This window comes from Pseudovirgaria hyperparasitica (assembly GCF_010093815.1).
Source record: "Pseudovirgaria hyperparasitica strain CBS 121739 unplaced genomic scaffold EJ05scaffold_3, whole genome shotgun sequence".
Lineage (NCBI taxonomy): Eukaryota > Fungi > Ascomycota > Dothideomycetes > Acrospermales > Acrospermaceae > Pseudovirgaria > Pseudovirgaria hyperparasitica.
In genome coordinates this window covers 40,408-60,072 of record NW_022985551.1, presented here as the reverse complement: position 1 = coordinate 60,072, position 19,665 = coordinate 40,408, and the positions used below count along the sequence as shown (strand labels likewise).

At 49.4% G+C, this 19,665-nt stretch overlaps 8 protein-coding genes across 8 annotated transcripts; 4 read left to right on the top strand and 4 right to left on the bottom strand.

The window, feature by feature from the left end:
• Positions 1-1,201: 1,201 nt before the first annotated feature.
• On the bottom strand, positions 1,202-2,836 carry EJ05DRAFT_523820 (uncharacterized protein; the record flags this gene model as incomplete). The annotated part of the gene is made up of 6 exons (XM_033748808.1): positions 1,202-1,989; positions 2,042-2,124; positions 2,271-2,401; positions 2,470-2,522; positions 2,640-2,665; positions 2,764-2,836. The coding sequence occupies 6 exons, from the start codon at positions 2,834-2,836 to the stop codon at positions 1,636-1,638; spliced, it is 720 nt and encodes a 239-aa protein (XP_033603149.1). The 3' UTR covers positions 1,202-1,635.
• A 990-nt stretch (positions 2,837-3,826) lies between these two features.
• EJ05DRAFT_240069 (glycoside hydrolase) lies at positions 3,827-5,746 on the bottom strand. Its single transcript, XM_033740044.1, has 3 exons — positions 5,524-5,746; positions 5,195-5,286; positions 3,827-5,142 (listed from the first exon to the last, which is right to left on the bottom strand). The coding sequence occupies exons 2-3, from the start codon at positions 5,262-5,264 to the stop codon at positions 4,013-4,015; spliced, it is 1,200 nt and encodes a 399-aa protein (XP_033603148.1). The 5' UTR covers positions 5,265-5,286; positions 5,524-5,746; the 3' UTR covers positions 3,827-4,012.
• A 575-nt stretch (positions 5,747-6,321) lies between these two features.
• Positions 6,322-7,833, top strand: EJ05DRAFT_473323 (uncharacterized protein). The gene is made up of 4 exons (XM_033743381.1): positions 6,322-6,401; positions 6,459-6,705; positions 6,752-6,987; positions 7,037-7,833. Exons 2-4 carry the CDS (start codon positions 6,549-6,551, stop codon positions 7,613-7,615), a joined length of 972 nt encoding a protein of 323 aa, XP_033603147.1. The 5' UTR covers positions 6,322-6,401; positions 6,459-6,548; the 3' UTR covers positions 7,616-7,833.
• EJ05DRAFT_507954 (uncharacterized protein) lies at positions 7,674-8,242 on the bottom strand (the record flags this gene model as incomplete). The annotated part of the gene is made up of 4 exons (XM_033747969.1): positions 7,674-7,936; positions 7,984-8,054; positions 8,111-8,148; positions 8,202-8,242. 4 exons carry the CDS (start codon positions 8,240-8,242, stop codon positions 7,844-7,846), a joined length of 243 nt encoding a protein of 80 aa, XP_033603146.1. The 3' UTR covers positions 7,674-7,843.
• A 267-nt stretch (positions 8,243-8,509) lies between these two features.
• Positions 8,510-11,051, top strand: EJ05DRAFT_491685 (exosome complex exonuclease-like protein Rrp6; the record flags this gene model as incomplete). The annotated part of the gene is made up of 4 exons (XM_033745993.1): positions 8,510-8,872; positions 8,926-9,128; positions 9,181-9,705; positions 9,755-11,051. 4 exons carry the CDS (start codon positions 8,510-8,512, stop codon positions 11,049-11,051), a joined length of 2,388 nt encoding a protein of 795 aa, XP_033603145.1.
• Positions 11,052-11,322: 271 nt separating this feature from the next.
• On the bottom strand, positions 11,323-12,896 carry EJ05DRAFT_507952 (uncharacterized protein). The gene is made up of 4 exons (XM_033747968.1): positions 12,514-12,896; positions 12,371-12,454; positions 12,083-12,310; positions 11,323-12,027 (listed from the first exon to the last, which is right to left on the bottom strand). The coding sequence occupies exons 1-4, from the start codon at positions 12,682-12,684 to the stop codon at positions 11,443-11,445; spliced, it is 1,068 nt and encodes a 355-aa protein (XP_033603144.1). The 5' UTR covers positions 12,685-12,896; the 3' UTR covers positions 11,323-11,442.
• Positions 12,860-14,105, top strand: EJ05DRAFT_473320 (RNA methylase family protein). Its single transcript, XM_033743380.1, has 5 exons — positions 12,860-13,005; positions 13,056-13,154; positions 13,206-13,498; positions 13,547-13,752; positions 13,806-14,105. The coding sequence occupies exons 1-5, from the start codon at positions 12,938-12,940 to the stop codon at positions 13,857-13,859; spliced, it is 720 nt and encodes a 239-aa protein (XP_033603143.1). The 5' UTR covers positions 12,860-12,937; the 3' UTR covers positions 13,860-14,105.
• Positions 14,106-16,373: 2,268 nt separating this feature from the next.
• On the top strand, positions 16,374-18,519 carry EJ05DRAFT_461236 (phosphate permease; the record flags this gene model as incomplete). Its single annotated transcript, XM_033742633.1, has 3 exons — positions 16,374-16,608; positions 16,660-17,775; positions 17,829-18,519. 3 exons carry the CDS (start codon positions 16,374-16,376, stop codon positions 18,215-18,217), a joined length of 1,740 nt encoding a protein of 579 aa, XP_033603142.1. The 3' UTR covers positions 18,218-18,519.
• Positions 18,520-19,665: the final 1,146 nt, after the last annotated feature.

The window sequence follows — 19,665 nt, the reverse complement described above, 5'->3', positions numbered from 1 at the left end:
TACAAGAAAATTGGAAGAATAGGAAATTGAGATATCTAGAAGGGACATGGGTGGTATCGTGATTGTGATTGGATTATGCCGGAAGCGTTGGTATATTGACTTGCGTATCTTTCGAATGCAAGGGCCCCTAGATTTGGACTGGTTATGGCCCCGTCATACATTTGTTCGAGGGTGTGGATGTGTAGAGCCTTTTATTCTTCGCGTATATGGGTGTTGGTTTTGAAAGAAAACGTGTGGGTTGTGGCATATGTATAGTAAGATACGTGGAGTGAAATTATGCAAGTCGTGATAGTTTAAATGGAGCTAGGAGGTGGTGATATCTCTTCTAGCTCTACTCTTCTACTTTAATGTAAATGTCCAGTAGTATATATCTCTAACCCGTAAGCCGTGCAAGTAGGTGTAGGTAGTTATATCTAGATTACTCCGGATCCAGCTTATATTCTCTCCACCCTCTATCCTACTTGGAAGGATATACCGTCTTTCCCTCCGCTTAGCACTTCATAGCTTGCGTTTTCTTGATCCTTGGCCCTCATAGTAGGAAAATACTATATTTCTGTTCTGCCTGCCTCTCTTCCCTTAACTCTGGTTGCTTTAAGTCATAGCCTCTCATCTCCTCTGTTTATACTTCTATAAGTATAGCTCTTTTCCCCAAGTAAACCCCTGTCTATATAAAGGCTACGAATTAGACTTCACTATAATATATATTATGTACTCGATTGCTGATTTAAACGTAAACATAGTGTAATATCCCGCTTATTGTAGGAACTAAATAGAGAAGCTATTCTAATAACACGTGTCTTGCTACTATTTTAGATTGCGGCTAGATGGAATATATAGGTGTCATGTATGTAGTACTCTACTGACTCCCCTTGAGCCGTCATATATTCTCAGGTATTAATGAACGGCTATGGAAACAGGGTTGGGTTCAAGTGCAAGGTACTGTATTGTAGTAGGACCGTACCTTACCCTCTTCAGCACCAGTCTAACCATAGCAGGAAAGTGGAGCATCGCATCAAGTGCCGCACTAAGGCCCGATTTGGAACACTTTGGTAGGAAATTCAAAACAACGCGGTGGACCGTGAGTGGTATCTCACGACCACACAGTGATATCGCATTAGAAATCAATTTTCCAGTCTTTATGACGAGGCGATTGAGATTATGAGATAATTAGGAATAAAAGTAGTGGCAAAACAAAACAAAACAGCACAGCGTTTTGAAATAATGAAGCATTCATTACTGCCTCAGATATATGCACAGTACTGCTCAAGGCTCACGCAGTCATACATCACACATGGCGACCACGGCATCCACGAGCCTAAGCCATCAGCCTCGTCTCCACTGCGCCCATAACGCCTTTGCCCGCCCATCATAACCAAACCGGGACGCGTCGTTAAACAAAATCCAGCGTTGCTGTAATGCCAACAATAAGAAACCATGACGACGCGTCTTTGGCCCAGAGACACGAGTCGTAAATAAGCACATCTCTCCTCCAAACCGTTCCAGCCCAGCCCGCCCAGCCCAGCCCAGGAGTCATCAAAGAGGATATCACACAGTACGCCTACGCTTCGAGGGAAACGTTGGCGTTAGATCGTAGAAGAGGATACATCAAGAGGGAACAAAAGGTTGAGGGCTTGCTCATGCGGAAGCTTCAGCCTTCTTTGGGGTAGCCTTCTTCGGTGTCGTTTTCTTCGTAGCGGCTTTCTTAGGGGCAGCCTTCTTGGCCGCCTTCTTTGGGGCAGCATCGGGTGCCTTGGTCTTAGTCACACGCCCAGACTTGGTCTTTCCAAGAGTGACAGAAGGCTTCTCAACCACTGCAGGGGCGGCCTTGGGGGCAGCAGGCTTCCGGGCTTTGCTGGCATTGGCCTTTGGCTTGGCGACAGCCGCCTTCTTAGGAGCAGCCGCCTTCTTAGTGGTGGTGGTCGTGGTAGTAGCGGTGGGTGCCTTCTTGGTGACAGTCTTCTTAGGAGCCGCCTTAGCGGTGGCAGTTTTCTGTGTAAGAGCTGAGTAATGATTTTCATGTGCATGAGAACACGGGGCTTACCTTGGCGACAGCAGGCTTGGTGACAGGCTTAGCAACAGCAGGCTTTGTCTCCTTCTTTGCCAGCTTTACAGTACCAGAGGGACCTATTGCGAATTAGTTGAGGTTTGAGCAATGAAGATTCAAAGAATGGCGTGATTGGCTGGGGAGAAAGTTGAGGTCGTAGCGTGGCGTGGTAGAACACGAGTGCGCCAGGGGAAAGCGGAGTGGCATCAAAACATGGAACACGTACCCTTTGGTCGGAGGAAATCACCGCTCTTCTCACCGCCAGCAAGTGCGCGGTTGATGTGAGAAGTGAAGGCAGCATCAGAAACACCGCCAAGCTGGTTGTTGGCTTGGATGTACTTCTTGATGGCTTGACGGCTGGTGCAGGAGTCAGCAAGTGGCTATGTGATAAACGCAGAGACGCGAGGGAAATAAGTTGTACTGACCTGCTACCATTTCGTTCCTTGAGCTGAATTTCGAAGAAAACGTTAGCAATGCTCTTGGAGAAAGAAGCTAAGGCGTGAGATGCTCGATTGAGGAAAATCGCTCAACAAACGCCGGGCGAGTTGCGAGCAGAAGCGGGGCAAACACGATGCGCCTGAAGGAGTAAACGTACGTTGATGATAGCCTCCTTAATCATATCTGGTAAAGATGGTCAGCAGAAGCTCGCGAACACCACAGAGGCAATGCGCCGAACGCGCGACACCGGGTTGGGATGTGGGAGGGAATGATGTGCATACCCTGATAACTGGCATGACCGGCAGCTCCGGCGGCCTTCTTTGGGGCGGCGGTGGTGGACTTCTTGGGAGGCATTGTGGAAATAATGTTTTGGTGGGATTGTAGCGGCGAAGATGCGCTTTCAGACGAGAGGCTGGACGGGCAGGTTAAGACGGCGGACTTGAGGGCGACGACGAGATAACACGAGAGCAAACGAGGAGGGCGATGCGCGCGGCGAGGGGACAGGCGTGTTTATGTATTAGAGCTCGGGCCAACTGGAGCAGTTCGAAATCGAAACTGCTCATCAGTTGGGCAGGTGGTGTAGTCGGGTCACGCTTGCCCTATTTCGGCCACAGCCACGCCCCCCTCCCCCTCCCACTCCCGTCCGCTAAGCTGGAAACGAGTTAGCGTCCGTTCTAATCGATGTTCGATTTTCTGTTCAGGCGGGAATATACACCTCAGACCTCAGGTCCACAGCTGTTCAGGGTCCGCTAGTCCTCTTTCGGCTCTCTGCCATGTGATCTCTCTCATGACTACCTGGTCAGTCACCTGTCCCCTTTCCACACTGCTGTTTGTTCTCTCACTCAACAATACACACACTATCACATCCATCACGGTCACTACTCCATGAATGAGACGTCTATCTCGTGCTCATCACGTTCCTTGCAGCTGACTACCGGCCTCTCCTTCAAGAACTTTGGTAATGCCATCTTTCCTTCCACGTGCGCCTACGCAATCATCCCCTTCAAGAACGGCGTCATTGAGTCACATACTGCATTTGTCCTGCAGACCGTCGTGAGGCTTGTGGACATGTTCCTGTTGCGCGTTCACGTACCGTACCCATACCTGCGCTCTTATCTGCACTACCGTGCGACAGAGTGTGTTCAGTCATATACATAAGATAATACATATATCCGTAGTGCACTATGGCATCTAGCTAGGTAGTACATGATCATCCGTCGGTATATGCCTATTGTGACGACACGCCTGTCTTAGGTAACATCATGAGCTGCCAGTTCTGACAGTCAAGTCAAAGTGAAAGCGGAAAGAGAGGCGAAAGGAAAAGGAAAATAAAACACCTGGTCTGTCGCGAGGTCAGTCTCGACCAGTCGAGCGCCGCTCGCTAGAAAGGGTAATAGGTAGAGTGCAGTGCAGAAGAGACGAGCAGATCAACTGTCCAAGACTCTCAGCCTGCAGCGGACAAAATATATCTATCAACTGGATCAGGAGAACTCAAGTCCAGTACATAGCAACAGTGCAAGCACGATGTGCTCACTGGTCCAGAATCCCGTAGTGCTTCTCTGCGTTGAACGTTGCGGCCGTGTCGGTTTTCCACTCGTCGTTGAACGCAGAGAAGAGAACCATGTTACCGTCCTTGAACTTCTCTTTCAGCGAAGCAATAGCCATCCTCTGTTGCGTCCGGCCCGGAACTGCTGCGCCATTTGGATCACCTGAACTCGGCCAGCCAGACTCTGTGACCACAACTAGCTTGTCTTTGCCGCACACATTCCGGACATCATTCACTCTGTCCCGCACATACTGTCCAGCCTGGTCGGCCGTGACTGTATTCGTGAAGAATGCTTGAGCATTGACCGTCGTGATGTCCGAGTTGTCACACAGTTCTTTGTGTGCAATCGTGTCTCCGAATGTGTCCACTGAGCTGATCAGACCCTTGTATCCGATAGCTGCGAGTTTTGTTCGCGCCTCTTTGACCGCCGCAACGATCTCTGACGCCTGATGACCATTGAGGATTCCCTCATTTCCGACCGTGATGAGCTTGATCGTGGAAAAATCCCCTCCTTCATTCTTGATCACCTTGACTGCTGCATCGACCTGCTTGATATCGTATATCCCGACGATGAGTTTTTTGTTCGTTGCTTTAGCTGCTGCCACCCCGGATGCGATCTGGTTGCATTCCGTACCATACAGGCGTACAATACCAAATTCGCCCATTCTAAGGAAATCTGCCGCTACCTGCTCTTTTGTTTTGCATCCTCCAACAAGGAAAGGCGAATAGGCAATGCCCAAGGGGAAGTTATTTGACGATGAGGGCAGAGGTAAAGGTACAGCGGGAATAGAGCTCGGGATATATGCAACACTGATGGGCAGACCGATCGGTTTGGGGGTCACAGCTGGCGGTGCTAGAGACTTCTCTACTAATGGAACATGAGTCTTAGAACTTGTAGCTATTTCAGGTTGAATGACGCTTGAAATTTCGGCGGTTTGAATGGAGGGTTCGGATGTGGTCTCTGAAATAGCCTCAAACGTGACGGTCGGTGTCTCTATGTTCGATGACAGCGTTTCGCCTGCTTCGTCCACATACACCGTCACATCCGAAGCCGTCACCGTTTTGATTTCAACTGTAGTGACAAGGCTGCGTTTGTGGGCGTGGCGGTGTGCATCTGTTCATAATGCGTTACTAAAGCTCAGCGAGAGGTACACTTTGGTACCTACGGTGATGAGGTTGCGCTAGAGCCAGCTCTATAGCGGAAAATGCTACTGCATAAAAGAAAGTGGTCTTCATGGTTTTTGGAAGTGATTGAATACTGTTACGGCCCACCAGCGGCTGTTAGTGACTTTTTCCGAGGTTGGGAGAAAATGTGTCTGAGACGGTGTAGTGTAGTCTGAAAATCGATCCTGAGCTGGACACAATACAAGCTTGTACTCGACAAGAGAAGCTTGAAACCGTTCTCCCTTTTTTGGACTGTGAAAGGACGGGGTACGTGACTTCTCAGCAGTACTGCATATCACCATAACAAGCAGTTAGGGGTGTCTTGACATACAATATGGTTTTTAACGAAGCTGCCTCCTTGAAGCTATCAGACAGTAACAGTGAGTGAGGAAGGTTCCCCGAAACCAGGTAAAGAATGTGGTCAAGTTGAAGGTGACGTTTTCTTAGTAGACGGACTCGAACTAGCAGAAGCGAGTGTGAATTGGTTGACTCTGAGAAGAATGGTTCAGGTCGTGAAAGCAAAGAGCGAAAGCAAAGAGTGAACTGCTGCAAACGACTGAAGGACGATAGAAAATAGAATACGAGATGGAAGGCTCGTGTCGAAAAAAACAGACCAACTTGGGGAATGAGGATAGTCGAAAACAAATGTCCGTAGGCTTAGAGCTTGCTCTAGCGCTGCATCTACTCTAAATACCAAATAGAAGCCTATATTCATTCACTTGAAAGCTAGTTGCTCAGGTAGCGTGGTGTTCCGTGCCGCCATATTCGGAAATACTGAAGTCTTGATAATATAACTTCGGATGAGTGGCCCCATGTTAGCCAAGTTGTTGACATCCTGGTATAGACTGGTCTGTATACAGTGGCTGTGTCATGTGACATGCGGATCTTGGACAGAGACCACCTTTCAGGGTCGCAATTGTACGCGTAAACAATCAGATGCTACAAAGGCAACGGCCTGCAGTGTTCACCAGTTGCGTCCGGGACATTGTGCAGCTGCTCGGTGGTTTGGTCGACCGCATATCCCAATGTCCGATTCGTACCATTGATGGCTGACACGGAGACTAGTAGCACCAGACATGATGCTAAGCACGTCGTGGCAGCCAGACTGCGATGCTCTCAAATACAAAACTGTGAGATCACTTGTCGAATGTGGGAATTCGCGTCAAAAGCGGTCATGGTTGGCTTGCATGAACGATCGATTTAAATGAGGTTTGTAAAATGTTTGATGCATGTGTGGCGGATATGTATTAACTAATTTCGGACTAGGCCTCTATCTCCGTACACACAGAGTGCACGTAAACATACTCACCTCCAGATCTGCTTACAGATTCACTGAAGCAACGCGCCACGCCGAGCATGGCTTTGGAATTCTCCAATGATGGATTTAACGCCCTGTTCGGGGAGTTTGCAGACTTCACATATCCTCCAGCTTTGCAAGCTGAGATTGCGAGCCGGCGCAGAACTCTGGGACAATTGTTCTTCGACCGAATGCTGCTCTCGAGCAAAGTGAAGCGTGAGTGAGTAAATTAATTCTAGATGCAGATATTGATTATAGTTAGACGCGAATTCATATCCTCCTCGCACAAACAAAGATCTTCGGGCACTGTACAATCGTGTTGGATCGGCACCAGTCAACGAAACCCTCAAACAGTCGCTCATATACTACATCTTGAAAGACGTTCATTCAAAAAATGATCCCAGTGCTCTGGAGCAATTTGTAGACACCTTCCACCTGCCAGCGAAGTACTGGCGCTGCGTGGAAGGTTTCTGGCTTCTGGACCACCTCGAATGGAGTGTAATCAAAACTATGTGTGCTTGAAGAACACCTGCTGACAACCGGCTAGAATGCAGTGGATAGTCTTGTGCACCCAGCTGTTATACCCCCGACCTTTCCGGATGAAATATTACTGGCCCTCCTGTATCATGCTAAGGACGAACACCCTGACCTGCCCATTGTATACCACAATACTATTCACGCGCCGCTTGTCGCAACTGAGGTCCTTGACCTTTACTTCTCTCATCTGGCTCATATAAGCGTGACAGAGGCATTCGGCTTTCTTCGCAATAGACCCGAAGACGAGCAGGAACACCTGTTGCACATATTGATTCGACAAGGTCTCGCAGACTCCAGGGACAGTCCGCGAGCCAACAGAGGCGTAGAGCTAATCGAACTCCCATTCAGTGAAGAGGAAAATACGATATTTGAGAACTACCTACTCGAAGGCAATGGAAAGACCTATCATGGTGCACGCGACGCAGTAATGGTGCGGAAGATGGCCACTGGCAAGTTCCAGGAAGCTCTCACGATAGCGAAGCAATTGAAAGGTAGACGAATCGATGACATGACATGGGACCCGATCAAGAGTGCCATTTCACAAGGACTTGGACCGAGACAACGCGTCGATGGAGCAATGTTTCATTAGTCCTTTACTTCTTCGATCATTCCGTAGGCACTTTCATCCTCAAGCATAGCGCGGCGTCCAGATGATGGGAATATATTCGTATTTGTTGTTATCATACCTTCTGTAAAAGACAACATTCAAAAGAGCTGAGCGGATGTATAATAGTTCATGAGTAGATATCCCTGTCTGTTGTTACAACGTGCGTCAGAAGACGCTTCTAAACTCCGTGCAATGCGTTCTTTATGCTTGTCAACTGCCTTTCATGTGCTCTGCATCATTTTCTCGGTTGTCCTCTCTTGCCTCCTGGATCATGGTATCTATTCCTCGCTCCTTGAGAGCTTTCTGCGCCACGTCAGTCGTGATAACTAATCGCGATGGTGCTCCCATACATCCAGGCAGCTCTTATATTGTTTGAAAAGAGGTGCGCATTCATCTTCCTTGGCGTTTCCACGCAGGAATTCTGGGACAGGCACAGAATCAGCGAAGCAGAAGCAGGGTGAGAGCAAAGGTTCATACTGTCGCTGTACCATTTCAGAAAGCAGGAGTCGTAACGCCTAAAACAGTTATCAGCTTCCAACTCTGATTTAAAGACTGTCACATCTCTCACTCTTTTACGTCATTACATTCTGGCGCCAGCGATGCTGACATGACTTCGACCTATTCCACAGGTTGGTGTTTCTCACCGTAAGAGCGCAAATGGGATGTATGCATGCTGTGGCTGAAGCTCGAGGAATAAATTACGCGCGCTATCGATAATAAATATATTACCCGTATCAAAAAGTTGAAACCACAACGTCAATCTTCACCTCGTCCTACGCGGCGCTACTACAGAGCATAACAAGCGCAGCAGCCTACAGCTGTCGCTCCTAAACCCATCAATTATATGAACGTTGGGATAGCCACTGGCACGGTCTAATGGATTCTTCAGCATCCTTCGGCGATCTCCAGACCTCCATCTCTCAGGCCCTTGTATCCACCACGCGCGCGGCGAATCGTCTGAACTCCGAGGACCTTGCATTCCACCGATCGCTCGACCGGAGCCTGTCCGAAAGACTCGACACCCAGAATGCACGGCTTCTTGAAATTGCGCAACGTCTACTTGGGAGCGCGATCTCGGGTGAGGCTGTAGGTCCTACATTTCCCGATGGCAAAGAAGACCTCGAGCACAAATGGAAAAGCGTGGTTGATGTTATCGACAGTTTGCTGGAGAGGGCGGATACGAGCTTAGACGAGTATACTGGCGTGGTGAAGAGAGTGGACGACACGGGCCCAAACAATGTACGTGTGCGCAAGAGATGGCGTCTATATGAAGCGAAACTGATCAACAGCAGGTTGCAGACAGTGCGGCATCTAAACGGCGTGGAGCGAAGCTGTTCCGCTTGCAAGAACTAGCGAAACCGCAGCTCGCCTTCAAACACTTGCCTCAGAATAATCCATCAGGCCCCTGGAAACCTTTGCTAACAAAGAAGCCGCATGCAAAGCAACTTCTACAGCAAAGTCTGAGCATAGCAGAATCTCAATGGGGTATAGAACAGTACGTGATTGTCCAACTATTACATACAAGACCATAGCTAATCATACTCCAGGTACCAGCATCCCTACCGCACCGAGATAGATCAATATACGTTCCCGGAATCAGTCTACACCAAAGCTGAGCCTGTTCCTTACTTGCCTTACGAAGAAACCACTGCCACATGGGTCGACACTACGGAAGGCCTCGCGTCCATGCTAGAAGAGCTGAAGGGTGCAAAAGAGATAGCCATTGATATTGAGCACCATGAACATCGTACATTTTCTGGGTTACTATCTCTCATGCAGATCTCTACGCGCGACAAAGATTGGATAGTGGATACCTTGAAGCCGTGGAGGAGGGACTTGGAATGCTTGAATGAAGTTTTTACAGACCCTTCGATTGTCAAAGTTCTACATGGAGCATACATGGATGTCATTTGGTTGCAGAGAGATCTCGGACTCTATTTAGTAGGACTTTTCGACACTCACTGGGCTGCGAAGGCGCTAGGATATGATGGTGGCAGTCTAGCTTTCTTACTACAGAAATTTGTTGGCTTTGAGGCTCAGAAGCAGTATGCAACAGCTGATTGGCGAATACGGTAAGTAAACTCCCCCGACACTTGGTTGCGTAAGTACTGACCCATAGAGGCCGCTACCAAAGGAGTTATTCGACTATGCTCGCTCGGACACCCATTTCCTTTTGTACATTTACGACCACATGAGGAATGAGCTCATAGATCGCTCGAATTTCGATCATCCAGACAAGAACAAGGTTCAGCAGGTCCTCGAGAAGTCAAAAGAGACTGCTCTCCAGACGTATTCTCAGCATGTCTACGACCCGAATGGAAGAGGTCAAGGTGGATGGCTCGGCTTGCTTATGAGGACGCCAGCGGAGTTTTCTAAAGAGCAATTTGCAGTGTTCAAGGCTGTTCATCAATGGCGTGATCACGTAGCTCGCCAAGAAGACGAAGGTCTAAATTATCTCATGTCTAACCATGCGCTATTCAGTATTGCGCGCGAGATGCCGAAGGAACCTTCCGAGCTTCTATCGCTGGCGACACCTGTGACAGCCGTCCTACGCTCTCGAGTTGATGAACTACTCGCTGTCATTACGAAGGCTAGAATAGAGGGCGAAAATGGACCAGAGATGATTGAAGCCCTCAATAATCATCGTGCTAAACGTCAAGCAGCTTTGTCTGCCACAGTTCCCATCATCCAGTCAGCACCTCAATTTGCCGAGTTCAGTAGCGCTCCTCCAACATTGAGAGATAGCGGTAGTATGCGCAGCACAAAGTCTAGCTTCTGGGGCAACTTCCTTAGTAGCCTATGGCCACAGCGCAGAATGAGCAGTACACTAGCGCCCTCACAGGACCTCACTCTTGCCGTCCCTCTTCCACCTCTTACGGCTGAGATATTCGCAGATGGTACAAGCGCAGCCGAGACTACCAAGCAAAAGCCAGAGCTTAAGTTCATTCGGAAGGAGGATCGTCCAAACGTCGACGATGATGATGAAATATTCGTGATCAGAGAATTAGGCCAACGCAAGCGCAAAGCCGACGAAGACCCGTCTACAGGTCTTCATGACATACCCGGAGACGATGCTATAGCGCTAGAAGAAGGAATGGAGAAACGAAATCTCCGCAGGGAACAAAAAGCAGAGGCGAAGAGGCAGAAAAAAATGGCCAAGCGTGCCTTGAATGCCGACGGAAAGCCGTTGAATAAAGGGGTGCCCGAAGATATGGACGCCGCCCCAGAGCCTCAGTCCTACGACTACGAGAATTCACCGAGCGTTCTGAAGTCACAGCAGGAATCGCGTACGATAAGTGGGGCGAAGAGCAAGCCCACTAAGGGCTTCGACCCATTCAAGAAAGCAATGGACGCACCAAAGGGATTGGCTCGAGCGAGGAAGCCCGAAGAGGGACGGAGCAAGACGTTTAGGAATTAGATACCCTGGCATACACATAAGGCATTGCATTTGCATTGGGCTGGCGTAGCTGTAGGATTACTTGATATCACGATTGATTAAGTGGGCGACCTCGATTGCCCACGGAGACTTTAGTATCATACACAATTGTCAGCGATTCGAACAAGGGGCTCCTGTGACAGCCTGCCTACGTTAGAACTGTAAAACGTGTATAATGGAGCTCCATGAGCTTACGCCAGGCCTATTACGTACCTACGTAATGCACAACCTTTGTGGAATCATAAACGAAGACAGGAGCTTTTTGGTGTACCATCAAGCGACGGAAGGCGAAGAAAGGGGACGTCGGCTCAAGAGACCACTGTTGTACGATATGCATAGTTAGTCTACCTCGCTTTACATTTTGTATATACAATTACTCTTTCACCACTGGCGTCCCACTCCTCGGCGGCCCCTTCGGCGGCCCTCCGGGTGGTGGCGGGACACTGCCCGGCTTCCCACTCGGCGCAAAGTCCTGCTCCTTACTCTTAGCCTCTCCTTCTGCCAATAAGTCATCTAAGCCTGCGCCCGGACTCGCGTGATGCGCTCTGCCGCGTGATTTCTTCGCCCTTCCAGGAGCCACCTCGCTACCCGGGGACGTTTGCGGGGGTGATTTGCTCTGGAATTGCATGTTGGCAGGGACCAGGAAATCTGTTGATGCTGCAGGAGCGACGGGCTGGAAGTCGCTCGGCGCATTATTCGGAGAACGCGAAGTTGGCACCGCGTCGGGATTGACCGGGGGAAGAGCCGGTGCTGAGGTTGAAGCAGCGTCGAAGAGGGCTTCGCCGGGTGCTTGGGGAGGCTCGTCGAGTGGTGCAGGGACGCGGTGCAGGGCGCCAAAACCAAGGACGCAGCCGAGGGCCCCTGTGCCTCCCCACCCGCGAGAGGGGGTGATCGTGACGGGACGTGTTACATCGTATTCATGGTTGTAGACTTGGAGCCGGAGCGGGCGATTGAGATACTGTTCGGTGTCAAGATTGGTTGCTGTGGTTCTTTGTAAAGCACGTGATACATACATCTTCCACGATCTCGCCGAGTCCAGACTCCCCGCGTAGGAGACCCTCTGGGGAGCCGATTACATAGTCGCCGTATGGGAGGAGGCCAGCTACATCGGCTGGGGAGTCGGGGGCTACGTCCAGGATATGCCAGACATCTTCGATGGCTGAGAGAGGGGTCCATTGAAGAGATAAACCCAAGGAGCCAGACGGGGGAATTTGAATATATATCTCACGTATACGTTGACCCTGATAAGTACTATTAGTGATGTTCGGGATGGAGTACCTACTCGTGGCCGTATGACTTACCTTGCCACTGAATACGCCCATGCTTATTGACGTGCCAGCGCAGTTGTGTATTTCTTGTGCGAACAGGTTGGGGTCTGCGCTGTCCTAGGACTTGGAGTCAGTCAAACTCACTGGATCTACATATTCCTCTTTGCACGACTGACCAGTGTCCGTCCGTTTATGCCGATAATGAAGTCGAACCATGGCTCCAGGAGCAATTCTTCATTCGTGTTCTTAAGAACCTGAAAGCCTGCCGCGCCTTGTAGTCCATTTTTCTCCTCTTCTGGCTGACCTCCGTCTAGCCGGCCTATAAATCTGTTCAATGCGCCAAACATACTGTGGTGATGGGATGAAATTGATGTACATCACACGATAGGTTGGTCTGTTGTTGAAGTGGCTTCGACGTTCGTTGGAGCTGGGTAGAGACTAGTGGCTGGCTCGACTTTGTGGCGCTAGCTTTGATGCATGCGCCACAGATCGCGTCTCGCGTGTTTATTTTCGCTCGTCAATGTTTCACTGGAGTCTGTGGTGCAATCTGGAAGCTACTCAATCACATTCCCAGACCCTGGAATTGAGTGTACAGCAAACATGGAAAACGACGATGAAGGTATCTTCCATTACGAGCACGTTTCTCAGGTGCCAAAATCCATCGAGAAGTAGTGGCTCATAAAACAATTGCATAGAATCCAAGGCTGATTTCAGGTAGGTACTGGTGGCAGCGCCATGACATCTTCTCGAAGTATGACGAGGGAGTCTGGATGACTGATGATGCATGGTTTGGCGTTACACCCGAGCCAGTAGCTATGTAATGCCATCCGCAAGGTTCGGAACGGTCCATATTTGCTAAAGATCATAGGAAGGTCGCCGAACACATCGCCGCAGCCGCGCCGCCGTCTAAAAAATACATCATTGATGCATTTGCTGGCGCTGGCGGAAATGCCATGGCCTTCGCACGGACAGGTCGATGGGATCGTGTTTTCGCTGTAGAGTTGGATCCGCATGTATTGAAATGCGCTAAGAATAACGCTGCAGTGTATGGAGTGGATGACAAGATTACGTGGAGACATGGAGACTGCTTTGACGTTATTGAGAAGTGCTTTCAGAAAATCCTTCCTGAAGCTGTTATCTTTGCAAGCCCGCCTTGGGGAGGTGAGTACTTTCATCAGCCACTATCATGGAACAGTCTAACGGAGTCAGGTCCATCATACATGGCTGATGATATCTTCGATCTTAGTACCATGGAACCTTATTCTCTGTCGGATATATACAACCCCTTTGCGAAAGTGGCCAGAGACATTGCACTGTACCTACCACGGACATCTAACCTCAATCAACTGGCCACGCACGTGACCAAGGATACGAAAGTTCAGGTCACGCATTACTGTATGAAGGGAGCTAGCAAGGTGAGTGCCAAAGCTGCTGTACAGATTGTACGGTTCGCTGACGTTAGCTGTAGGCACTTGTTGTCTACTATGGCGACTTCACTTTCGACGCAGCAGGACCTACCTGAAGTAACTTTGAAGGTCCTGTTCGAGGGGGCATTGTCTCAGTGGTTTGGAAGACTTCGTAACTTTGGCAACTCTATTCACCGGGATTATAGTCTACCGATGACACGCATCGTAGTGTATGGTCGTGCTGCCTGTATGTCGATTGTGACAACTGGAGACGTCGCAACGGAAGGAATGTACCGATAGCCTGCAGATTGGTTTGATAGTGAGGACAAATGAGCTAGACTTGAAGCAGCATCGACGTGGACCAACATAAAATGTTGGATTCCAAAGACGAAGCTATAGCAACCGCAGTGTTGTAACTTCTCCTTGTTTCGTTCGAGAGTAGTACATTGACCTTGATCTGTAGGATGCTAATCTTCGCGTTATCGACAAGCTATTGCCTGCTACAGCATGTATAGCTTGTCATTTGAAATAACATGAAATTACAGAGACGGTTCACGAACCAAGTAACTTATCAGGTAGCTTGTCGCGTCACACCCGAGCATGCCATAAATACGATTTACTGGCACAGGCTGAAGATCACCATTCGATCGAGGCGTTTCACTTACTAGAGCTACACGATCTTCCTTCGTAAACGAGCCGACTATCGTCAAAATTCAGACCATTTTCTGGCGCCATGGTGGTGTTGTGAGGCACCTTTTATGATTTGCTGGATCGGATACACGTTCCGAGTAGAACATGCCGCGTAAGAGGAAAGTTAGTAGAAATGATACGAGCGGTAGGGTACGCAAAATACATAAATACATATCCGGCTGATGATCATTCGTTGACCCCGGGGAAAGCATTGACACCAGTGCATGTAGACACGTGGGTATGCAGGTGCGGAAGGAGCCTTACCGTTATAGTCAATAAGGTATTGGTGGCTGACTCCAGTCCACAATAACAGAGTGCTGAAGCAGTGCCCACTTGTTGACTGGGCCGTCGGTGAAAGAATTTGACAAGTAATTAGTGTCAGAGCTGGACTGCTCTTTGTGAAATTATGGATCCAGAGTCAGAAGCCTGGGCTGACGCATGAACGATATGTCTGTCGATGTCGGGAAGCATACAAGCATTGCTAAGAGATGGCTAGCCGGCAACGTATACAAGGGAGTGAGCTAAGCCTTTACTTGGCGATCTGCCTTGTGACAAGGTGTACATAGTAGTGGTGAGGGTCGTCAACTACCTACCATACCGACCACCAACATAGCGAGATGCACAATGCACCAGTAATACCAAGGAACGTTCTTGTGGTCTCATTCAGTTATAGGATATCTATCTAGTCGTAACTGGCTGGCGGCGAATATTACCGTGGGACTCAGGTCGTGGGATAGCTCGTGTAAGTGTTTTTGCTGGAGCATCTAAGATGATATTATTAGTCGTTTGAGTGGTCGTAGTACATAATACTCCCGAACTCATCACTCATAGTACATAATAGTCGTGTTGGGGGTTTCGGGAGGGGGGGCCCATTGCGACTGGAGAGAGGTCTGTTTCGGGTTAGTCTCTCCGCGTTCCGACCTCGGGAGTATCCAACGGCTAGCGGGAACGCGCGCACGTTGCCGCACTCTTGACTGTGATTGGTGCGCATTGCATGTCAACACCGTCGTCACTCACTCTTCTTTTTTCTTAGTCTGTGCGCACCTCGTCTAGGTCTTGTAGGCTTCTCGAACGTTTGAGTCGATGGAAAAGAAAATTGATTGAAAATTGGCTACGGTTATGATGGGCTCCAAGCAATGAGACTATAGTGTCCGTTTATAGAACACTCGTCTGATTTGTCCGACTAGATGTATATCTTATAGTCTGTGTCGACAACTGTTGATGTTTTAAAGATACCATGCACCAGACACCAGGCACATCATACAAGATATACAAGATCTGCTGGCTGGAAAGGTGGGCCATGTCACCATCTCCACGGCTTTCTCGATCATGTCATCGTTATCGAAGCTGGCAACGGGTCGGATGGGAGGACATTTGCGCTTAGGAATAGGATTTCATGATAAAGGACCGCCCAACGTGCCTGTGGTTTGACGACTGACTGGCTGTACTGAGCGCCACGAGGGAGCCGCGGTAGCATCGTTTGATATGAGATCTACCTGACGAGGAAAATGGCTATCCAGGTCCAGATGTTGCCGTCTACGGCTGCTAATTACTGTTGCAACTCCACGCCGTCGCGCAGGTCAGTTGCCATTTGCCATCTGCCATCTGCCATTTGCCGATTGCCCACGCTCAGAGGCCAGACGCCAATTCAACAAGCTTAGTGGCGTTCTGGGCATCCCGTGTAAGCCCGAGCACGATGGATCATGGCATGTCGCGTAGGCCCATGCTTCCCGCTAGGTTCCATCCATGTAAGCTATCAAAGTGATTTCACTACTTCTCACAACCACCCAACTGCTCAATATAAACCCTCTCCATCCACCCTCGCACTCTGCTTCTTTGGGCTTCATATTGATCCTCGTCATCAGCATCCATTTCTCTTCACACCAATTAGGCTGGGCTACGTCGTTCTTCATAGAAGCAACCTAGCTCCCTTGTTTGCAATGGCAAACCCGCCCGCTGTCTTCAAGACTGCCGGAGGCAATGCAGCCTTCCACAACTTCCACAACGACTATGCTCACATTGCCGACCCCAATGAGCGTCGTCGTCTCGCTCTCGCCGAGGTGGACAAGGCCCCATTCGGCTGGTATCACGTTCGTGCCATTGTCGTAGCTGGTATCGGTTTCTTCACGGACGCTTACGATATCTTCGCCATCAACTTGGTCACGCAGATGTTGGGTGAGTCCAGTTACTCCAGCCACTGATCCGATATTCACTAACCTCCATCAGGTGTTGTTTACTGGCACAACGCAACGAGCGGTCCTGGTACCATCCCTACCAATGCGGACACCGCCATTAAAGTTGCTACCTCTGCCGGAACCGTCGTCGGTCAGGTTGGATTCGGTATTCTTGCTGATATCGTTGGTCGCAAGAAGATGTACGGCCTCGAGCTGATCCTAATCATCTTTGCAACTGTTGCCCAAGCCCTGTCCTCTGCCTCTCGCGCTATCTCTGTAGTCGGGATTATTATTTTCTGGCGTGTTCTTATGGGTATTGGTATCGGTGGTGACTATCCTTTGTCTTCAGTCATCACCTCCGAATTCGCTACCACGAAATGGAGAGGCGCCATGATGGGCTCCGTTTTTGCCATGCAGGGTATTGGCCAATTCACCGCCGCCATCATTTCTCTCATTGTCACCGTCGGCTTCAAGCAATCGCTTCTGTCTGCCACATCTGTGGCTACTTGCGACGGCGTCTGTGGCTTGGCTGTTGACAAAATGTGGCGGGTTGTTATCGGGTTTGGTGCTGTTCCCGGTTGCATTGCCCTCTACTACCGTCTCACCATCCCAGAGACTCCTCGCTACACCTTTGATGTACAGCGCGATGTTGTCCAGGCTGGCTCTGACGTTAAGGCTTACTTCGCCGGTGTTGCTCATGGCAACCCCGACGAGATCACCCGCATTCAGGCCAAGACTGACGACGCTGCTCACCTTGAGGTGCCCAAGGCCGGCTTCAAAGACTTCATCCACCACTACTCCAAGTGGAAATACGCCAAGATCCTCATCGGTACCGCTGGTTCTTGGTTCCTGCTCGATGTGGCCTTCTATGGCCTCGGTCTCAATAACACTGTTATCTTGCAGCAGATCGGCTATGCCAGTAGCACACAACCGTATACCCGCTTTTACAACGCCTCCGTGGGTAACTTGATCCTCGTCTGCGCTGGTGCTATCCCTGGATACTGGGTTACCGTAGCTACGGTTGACACTGTCGGCCGCAAGCCAATCCAACTCATGGGCTTCATTATTCTGACCATCCTCTTCTGCATCATTGGATTTGCTTACCACAAGCTCTCTGGTGGCGCACTCCTCGCCCTATACGTCCTCTCCCAGTTCTTTTTCAATTTTGGTGAGCACTTTTTCCTCATATGCCCTTGTTGGCCATTTACTAACCCTTGCAAGGCCCCAACGCAACAACTTTCATCGTTCCCGGCGAGTGCTTTCCTACTCGCTACCGTTCCACCTCCCATGGTATTTCGGCTGCCTCAGGTAAGGTCGGTGCCATCATCGCCCAAGTCCTCATCGGCCCTCTGCGCACTCGTGGCTCACCACCACCCCACACGGCATCGCCATGGCTCAATCACGTCATGGAGATATACGCCCTCTTTATGTTCCTCGGTATCTTCACCACATTTCTCATTCCCGAAACGAAGCGGAAGACGCTCGAGCAACTTGCTGGAGAGGTGCCAGGCACCCCAGAGTTTGACCCAGACAACCTTCGTAGCGTAGAGCCAAAGCGAACAAGTTCTGATGGCGAGCCGAACAACGGCTTGGGCGAGAAGAACGTATAAGGAGGATGTGGCGGGCAGTAAGTTTTTTCGTTGTAATGACTGAATGGGTTGTGGTGTTAAAAGATACCCTCTGTCGTTAAAGCTGTGTTGATGCGCATTGCTTGTGATATTGCGGCGTAGATTAGATCGTAATGTCAAGATTGTGATTGCATGTGACGGGTCCTCGTGATTCATCTACATTTCTGGTTCGTGACAATAAGGCATGTCGATGGCATCTCAGGCAGTGAATTGATGTAACTCTGGAACAACGTGTTAACCGTTCCATCTGTCTGATTCCAACTAAACAGCCACCTCAAAACTCCGCGCCTCATGCTATAAAATACGCATGAAGGGTCGGCTACACCTGCAGGTTGCTCAGAAAGCAGGTACTTATGCCGTATGCTATTATGTAAGCGGCGTAAGATACTCCCAGTGTCTGATAAGTGGAAGGCGCACATCGACTCGACATTAGAGAGAACTCAACCTGCTTCACAGCCAAGATGATCTTGTATCTGTCGCATTCTCGTTGTCATCAAATAGCCTGAGCTCATCTACACTCTCATCACTGCGTTCACATCTCCTTCCTTGCCAAACTCAGAAAGTACTAGTATCAATGGCACTCCGCTGTCGCTCTTGTAACTTCCCATATTTGAGGACACAACGACCGTCGCATGTCTCCCGGAAGGACTCATTAACAGATAGCATGCAGACTAGAGGATAACCCATGCATTTAGTCAGATGGTGACTCTGATATGAAACATGTTTTTCAGTCGTTCCTGGCTGCCTGGGCTGTTGGAGCTGTTGTGGTTTGACACCCCGATAGCGTGTTTATACACTGCGATGCATCGTCTAAGCCATGGAGGTTATTATACTTGTAATCACGAAGTCGGAACGACGTTAGACAGCCGTTGTTTGTTACTCAGCTGGACTTTGAGAATCCTTCTGAAGTTCTGGCTGACGGAGCCTACCTACAAATCCCTGTGTTTCCTCGAATGTTTACATAACCATTTTACGTCCCTTACCTGCCACTATGCTTATTTCTATTCGACGGCCTGAGGAAAGTATAGTGCACGATACTCTCTCCGAATCAAAAGACCGGCGTATACATAATCAGCGTACCATAGCAGCAACATAGTGACCGCCGATAGAGCCTATACTAGCCCAGACATGCAGTGGTTTCGATCGAGAGAGCTTAATTTGGCATTCAAAACAACACAGGAGTTAGAGCATGGTGAACTTGTAGGTAAATAATGGTATATAGTTGTGTAGTTGGGAAATGACTTTCTCTTGTTGCCTGGCCAACGAAGCTGTTTTGCGAGCGCCAAGGATAAACCCAAATCGTACAACCTCGGGACATGTGTTCAACATAGCCTTCGTTTTTCCAACAAACAGGAACACGGAATTTTCATTGTCATCTACCGATAAGTATGTATTAATACGGCACGGACTTTGTCGAGAGTGTCGAGTAC

Bases quoted from the DNA above. Each gene is read 5' to 3' on its own strand.
- EJ05DRAFT_507952 (XM_033747968.1), bottom strand. From the start codon at position 12,684: ATGTTTGGCGCATTGAACAGATTTATAGGCCGGCTAGACGGAGGTCAG. The intron at 12,455-12,513 runs GTCAGTCGTGCA...TCCAAGTCCTAG, and splicing joins GCATAAACGGACGGACACTG to GACAGCGCAGACCCCAACCT. The intron at 12,311-12,370 runs GTAAGTCATACG...AGTACTTATCAG, and splicing joins TGGGCGTATTCAGTGGCAAG to GGTCAACGTATACGTGAGAT.
- EJ05DRAFT_473323 (XM_033743381.1), top strand. From the start codon at position 6,549: ATGGCTTTGGAATTCTCCAATGATGGATTTAACGCCCTGTTCGGGGAG. The intron at 6,706-6,751 runs GTGAGTGAGTAA...GATTATAGTTAG, and splicing joins GCTCTCGAGCAAAGTGAAGC to ACGCGAATTCATATCCTCCT. The intron at 6,988-7,036 runs GTAATCAAAACT...ACAACCGGCTAG, and splicing joins TGGACCACCTCGAATGGAGT to AATGCAGTGGATAGTCTTGT.
- EJ05DRAFT_473320 (XM_033743380.1), top strand. From the start codon at position 12,938: ATGGAAAACGACGATGAAGGTATCTTCCATTACGAGCACGTTTCTCAG. The intron at 13,155-13,205 runs GTAATGCCATCC...TAAAGATCATAG, and splicing joins ACACCCGAGCCAGTAGCTAT to GAAGGTCGCCGAACACATCG. The intron at 13,499-13,546 runs GTGAGTACTTTC...TAACGGAGTCAG, and splicing joins TGCAAGCCCGCCTTGGGGAG to GTCCATCATACATGGCTGAT.
- EJ05DRAFT_240069 (XM_033740044.1), bottom strand. From the start codon at position 5,264: ATGAAGACCACTTTCTTTTATGCAGTAGCATTTTCCGCTATAGAGCTG. The intron at 5,143-5,194 runs GTAGGTACCAAA...CATTATGAACAG, and splicing joins TCTAGCGCAACCTCATCACC to ATGCACACCGCCACGCCCAC.